Genomic DNA, 6,388 nt, shown 5'->3' with positions numbered 1-6,388 from the left:
ATAAACAAATTATTGGAAGATCAGGGATTTTCACAAAACAACAATAATATAACTTGTTTAGAAAAGGCAACAATGAAACTAACAGCTGAGATAATAAACATTTGTCATTATTATTATTTTTATGTATATATTATTTATTTATCTTTTAACATAACAAAAGTTTGGTTATTGGAATAGATGTATCATAAAGGGGTAAAACTTGAAACTGAATATTTAATTTGACAATTATTATTTAAAATATTTATACTGAAAATATAACACTCCCTGGCAAAATGTATTTGTCTCTTAGTGTATTTCTCGTTATTAAATAATCATACAGTTGAAATATGAAGAATAATATGTATTTTGTTTTCTCTAATTTTATTTTGACAGCTTGAAAAAAGCTTGTTCTACATGGGATAAGAATGAACCAATAGGAGACCAGTGCGGTGCCATACGTCAGACGTAGGGGGCGTTCCAGAGGCGCGTTTTCTCCTCAGTAGTAAGCAGAGTTGACTGTAGCTCTCGAGCTCCATTGAAAGTGGCTCCCCGGTTCAGAGACAGTGCTGGCGGACAAGGGGGCGGACCGGCGAAAGGAAACTTGACAGAAAACAATAGCAGTCACTCCGCTGACCTCCACAGAACTGTTGTTACTTATCACTGTTAACATTTCTGAAGACAGTGCAACTGCGCTCGCTGACAGACGCGCTAGCGGTTGTGGCGGAGGCGCGCCCAGCGAAGGAATAACGTTAGCAGGAAAACGGAGAGAAAGGTTGAGGTGAAGGCACGTTCTGGGAAAGAAGGAAAGGAGGGCAGCGACAAGCGGGCGGACTCAGCTACAGGTAGCCCCGCGTTAGCTGTCGTGGCAGAAGATATCAAAGTGCAGGCGGGTCATGCGGATTTCTCCGGTCGCTGGTCGGAGCGCCGCGTCGCAGCAATAAACGGTGGGGAGAGAGAAGAAGAAGCAGAAAACAGAAGAACCACACCGCTTCTCTGCCGCGCTATCAGTCCGTCCAAGCGGGCTTGTTGTCACCGGGAAGGGCAGCCATGTCCCGGAGAAAGCAGAGCAAACCCCGGCAGATAAAGCGTAAGTTCATTACTGAATGTTTTGTTGGACTGTTGTGAGTAGTAGCAGCGCGCGGTGAGCCACGCGCGCTCTGGGCAGAAGCCGCGTGTGTTGTGAGGCGCTTCAGCTGAACTGAGCGTCCACTGGAAAGTTAATAAGTAGTGTGGGACCCAACTGTACCGCCTGGCTGTCTCTCGGTAGTTTTATGACACCGCTTTATGGGTAAATATCGCCTAATACACAACGTATACCAACACTGAAGACTTAAAGCACAAGTTAAATGGAGTTCAGCTGCAGCTTTTTCTTAGAATAACCGAGCGGTGTAGCCCACACTTTATCTCAGACCGTTTTTCAAAAGTATTAAAGCGCCACTTTGGCAGAGCCGCTATCTAGCCTGTGCAAGAATATAAAAAAGTTTTCATTTATTACCCTGTAAAGAATGCTTTGTCCATTGGCAGCTGAAACTGTGGCCGTGGCTTCCTGTTTAATTCTGTTGTGGAAACGTCAGTGTTCTCTGAAAAAGCCGATGTGAACAGAGATAAAGCAGCGATCCGATGTGAGCCCAGATAAAGATTAAAATTGGATCTTTTTTATTTGTTTTCTGTCTGAGGCAGCGCCGAGGCCGCCGTTGCATTTTCCCCCTGGCTTTTCACTTCTCTTTTCCAGAGATGGGGCGTCAGATAGGCCGCCTGGCTGATCTCTCCGGCTGATAGCTGCTTACAATTGGATCTTTTTTTTCATCTATCCTTTTAACTCAATAATGCATCTTAGGTCCGCTTGAAAGGCCCTTTTTTTTCTTGGTCTGGCGCTTGGCTGGTCTCCGTGCTTGACGAGTTCTTCCTGTTTATAAAACGTGTGAGCTTTATCGGTGGTGACTGATGTTCAAAGTTGATATAAAAGCATATTAATGATATTGCCATTAACCCCTCCTTGTGCTGTGTGAGGCCTGAGAATAGGCCTGTTGCACTCTGAGCTGACAGTCTCAGTCTGAATGTACTGTCGTTGTGCTGGAGATTACAGATAAAGGAAAAAGTGTGCATGTGTTCCTGTGGAAGCCTCAGCTGGAATAGAAACCATGAGATCAGCAGGACAGTTTGTTTGGTAAGCTATCACATTGAGCAAATAATGATATCTTGTCATCAGTGATTGTGTGTCTGTTCCCTGAAACCTGCTGTATAAAGGCAACATTTGGAGGTTTAGTCTCAGGTTGCATAAATAGAGGTGTATAAGTATTAATGAGGTGACATTTCTCTGGTGACAGCAGGTGTATTTTCTCTGCAATGTGTGATTTTTAGGAAAATGCATACAATGGCAGTGGTCTGCTTTTTGTTCATGGTCTAATGCAAACCTCACTTGTGAGCGTGGTGTGTGTTGTTAGGAGGTCAAATGGAGCAATAAGCATTATGTCAGACCTACAAACCAAAGCTGATTTTGATCGTTTTTAAAAATATAATGTTTTCATGTCAAAATATCAATTTGAAAAATTGGTTTCAACCATACCTCACAGTATTAACAGTGTGTTCATAGTATGGATTTGATTTCAATATTGATACCGATACCCATATGTATCTGCACTCATGTTGATACTACTTGCCATTATGCAAAACAGTTATTTTATTATTTCTTCTTTCTTCAGTATCATTAGTTAGCTTATTGATATGTTGGTGCCTATCCCTACTTATTAGCTATAGGAGGTGAAAGGCTGTATTTAGATAGCTAATTCAAGTTAATTTTGTGAGTCAGTCAAACTGCAAAATAAAACTCTTGGTTGTTGTTGGGCTAATATGCTCTCTGTATATTGGATTATTGCTCAGCCAAAGGGTGAGTTTGTTGCTGTGAGAGTTGGCTGTGTCTTTCTGCTGCTCAGAAACACCCACAGAGTGGTGATTCTCGCTCTGATCCAGGGGATTGCCTTGCTTCAGTGTCCAGCAGATAGCTAGCTAGCAAACAGCATGGGAGCTGTTGAGTGCAACTGCCTGACAGCTTTCACACACACACACACACACACGTTCAAGTCACCTGAGTGTGCACCTCCAGGATCCAGAGCTGAGAAGGGTCTGTCCTGGCATTCTGTAATGCTAACATTGATGTCTGCTTAAGCAGCTAAATTGCAGATGTGCAAGAGTACCATGGACAGGCTGATGTGTCAGTTTTATTTCTATTCCGACCTATACACACAGTACACTCCTTACAATAAGTGGCCGTGCACTCCAGTTGTTACTAATAATACTAATAATTAATAATGTAATACTGCTGCTTTTGAACGTCCCAATCATCAGACATTATTGAGTAACGTTAAGGGAACAGTGTGTAGGAGAAGTTGCAGATTGAGCAGCCCCATCTCCAACCAGTTGTTGTTAGCTGCTCACTTTCTTCCATAACCTGCCCCCTGGTAGCGTTGAACGCACTGACGCCATCTATCGTGATCAAGCATATCTGTTAATAAAGATTTCTCTTGATGACCTTCTCTAGTGAGCCGCTGCAAGTAGTCCGTACTGTCTCTTCCTGTTTTTTCATACGTTTCCATAGAGAGGCCTATCAGCTGTGAACTCCCAGCAGACACCTACAGTAAAGCATGGAGATGTATTCCAGACCCTGAGGCTGATAAACCCAGACTAGACTTGGCGTGTGTGAGAGAGGGAGAGCGAGAGAGTGTGTGTACATGTGCGCGTCTCGGGGGTGTCATGGCCGTCTTTATCAGTGCTTCTGGTCCACCGTGCTTCCCTGTGCACCAGGCCCCGGCTGTGGTCGAGGCCAGCCAGGCTCCCAGCCCCGTGACTCTCTTGTGATTTGGCAGACATTTTGATAGGAAAGAGTGAGGAGTGATAAGGACTTTGTTTGGCTGGGGTGTGTGGGGGTTCAGCAGAGGTGGGGGCTGCTGGTGCTACCACTGCCACCACTGCCGTTACTACTAAAGCCGTATGTCCACCATGTTGTTTTGAGTGTGCTGCCTGCTGTTACTGATATGACAAATATCCAGCTAGGTCCCAGTGTTGTTGAGTTTCATTATCACAGCAGTACACCTCTAACGCCCTTTGTGAAAATGATTCACACCACTCATTCATATAGTTTGATGAAGGGATTGTTGTTTAGTGGTTGTAATTAGTTATCCTTTTCTGATCTGCTCTTGTGCGACTGGAGCTGTAATTAAAGGCCCAGTGTGTAGGATTTAATGGTATGTAGAGGTTAGGTTGCACATTGCAGCTAACTGAGCACCACTGGCATCTGCATCTGACAACCTGGGAATGAGAAGGGGCTGTGAAGAGGTTTGTCCATTCTGGGCTTCTGTAGAAACATAATGGTTCAACATGGTGGACTCAAAACAGCTCATTCTAAGGTAAGGCAATCCCTATATTCATACACTAATGGAAACATACCTCTGAATGTTATATCCCATTTCTGACAGTAGATCCTAAATGTCCTGCAGCGTGCTCTGAGTTAAAGCCTCTCACTGGCCTCCTGGAAGGCATTTACCATGAAGCAGGTGCAGCAGTATGAATAATAATAATAATAATCAGGCCGTGCCTTGTTTCCCAGTGGGTGGTAATGGTTAAAAGCACTGTCGCTCTGACCTTTTGCAGCCCTGTTGATCTACCACTAAACTAGGCAATTACTGTTCTCTTCATGAATGCAAAATGGAGGAAACTAGTGAGCTGTGCTGCATGGAAAGCCATGACATCCAACTTGTTGTGAGGAGGTGTTTTTGATTTGACACCATTGATGTGAAAAGGTAACACAACACAAGGGGTTGTGAGTAAAGCTTCAGTCATGATCCAGCAGAGAGGCATGGAAACGTCTTTGCAAACGTACGAAGAGAAGGGTGTGTGAACCTGAGAGTCAAGCGAGCTGATGGGTCGAGAACAAACCGTATACTCACAATCTGTTGAAGAGTAAAAGAAACAGCTATGCAAAGTTCTCAAAACAACCACACACATTTGCTTTCACACAGCCCAGAGAAGCATGTTTCATCCTGACCATTCCCTTTAAACTATAGGCACCTGTTGTTGTCACTAAGTGAGGCAGCGGAGGCACTGTGTGTTAGCTTTACGTTGTGTTTTGTGGTTTGAATTCATTTGAACTGATTACATAGTTAGTTCTCGTTCACTTAAACTTCATCTTTTGGAAAGCCGTCAGCCCTGCGATAAAGTGAAGGCTACAGGTGCTTCCTGCAATTTGGGTGAACCTGTAATCTCCAGTGCATAATCAAGGTAAACAAGTGATAAGAGCTGGGTATAACCAAAACGTGTCTCACAAACCGTAAAGTGAAGGTTGGCATTGAATGTCTGGTCAGGACTGTAGTCTTGTTGACTAATTCTTTTATCCTTTTTTTGTTTTAATCCTGAACAATTTTGTCAATTTCAGACTTTTTTACTTAGTACTTTTACAGTAGCAAGTATTATTTTAATATTAGTCCAAACTCATATTAGGGATTGGAACTGAGAACGGGTTCCAAATAATCTGAACCATCAAAATATTATACCTCTGAGTTTATCAGTTCCTTTTATCGATGGGGCATGGTTTTGTTTTAGCAAAACAATGACTCATGTGCCCACGCTGCTGGAAACCTGCGACAAGAAGGAGTCATGGTGGAAGGGAAGGATTAGTCAATATAGAAAGATGACAACAGTGCAAGGGGGAAAACATCTTTCAATGCAACATGGGCTTAAATTCCAGGAATTCCATGCGTTTGACACTGTGTGCATGACTGCCACTGCTTCCTACTGGAGCAGCAAGGGTAAATGTCCTCCATTATAACACTTGCAGGCAGGAAGACCTAAATGAAAACGAATGCTGTACAAATATTTAGGGATGGATTGTGCGTTTTATTTCCTCTGTCAGACTTTTGTGAAACAATGCTGAAAACCTGTGCACGTTTTTCCATGCCGAAAACTGAAATCGTATCAGTTCCCATCCCAAATTCAGATATTGTCTTGGCACTTTGATCAAAAAGGTATATCAAGCGCTACAAGTGATGTAGTTTGGTAGTGTGCAGCTCTGGAGCAGCAAAGCTTTTCCACCTGATTCTCTGACCTGAAAGAACTTTTTTTTTTAAAAACCCAGAAAAGCAACAATTGACAACAACAACACCTCCCCCACACAACGGGCGGTACATTACGACAACATAGCATGGATATCTTTTTCAATTCCCCCCCCCCCCAAACAACAATGGATTAAGTCCAGGGCTTTTCTGGAGGCCCATAGTTGAGGAGGAGAAGCGGGTGTTTGTGTAGCAGATAGATATTTGTCTGTGTCTCTTTGTGCGTCATCCTCCCCAACGGTTGGTGATCTCTCAGCTTGATAAGGCTCCTCTCCTTGATGGAGAGATAGGAGGCAGGCAGGCAG

At 43.5% G+C, this 6,388-nt stretch overlaps 1 protein-coding gene across 1 annotated transcript in view; it reads left to right on the top strand.

Moving 5' to 3' along the window:
• Nucleotides 1–474: 474 nt before the first annotated feature.
• The window catches only part of zfpm1 (zinc finger protein, FOG family member 1), a gene marked incomplete in the record, with an annotated part of 91,381 nt that continues 85,467 nt past the window's right edge, over nt 475–6,388 (top strand). Inside the window, 1 exon segment of the mRNA XM_035664698.1 lies at nt 475–1,066. Within this exon segment, the coding sequence (XP_035520591.1) occupies nt 1,027–1,066 (40 nt within the window).

The sequence above is a fragment of the Morone saxatilis genome, unplaced genomic scaffold (assembly GCF_004916995.1).
Source record: "Morone saxatilis isolate NCDOM2014 unplaced genomic scaffold, NCSU_SB_2.0 Contig2, whole genome shotgun sequence".
Classification (NCBI taxonomy): Eukaryota; Metazoa; Chordata; class Actinopteri; family Moronidae; genus Morone; species Morone saxatilis.
Note: the sequence above shows the minus strand (reverse complement) of the source record. Positions and strands in the feature narration are given on the sequence as shown.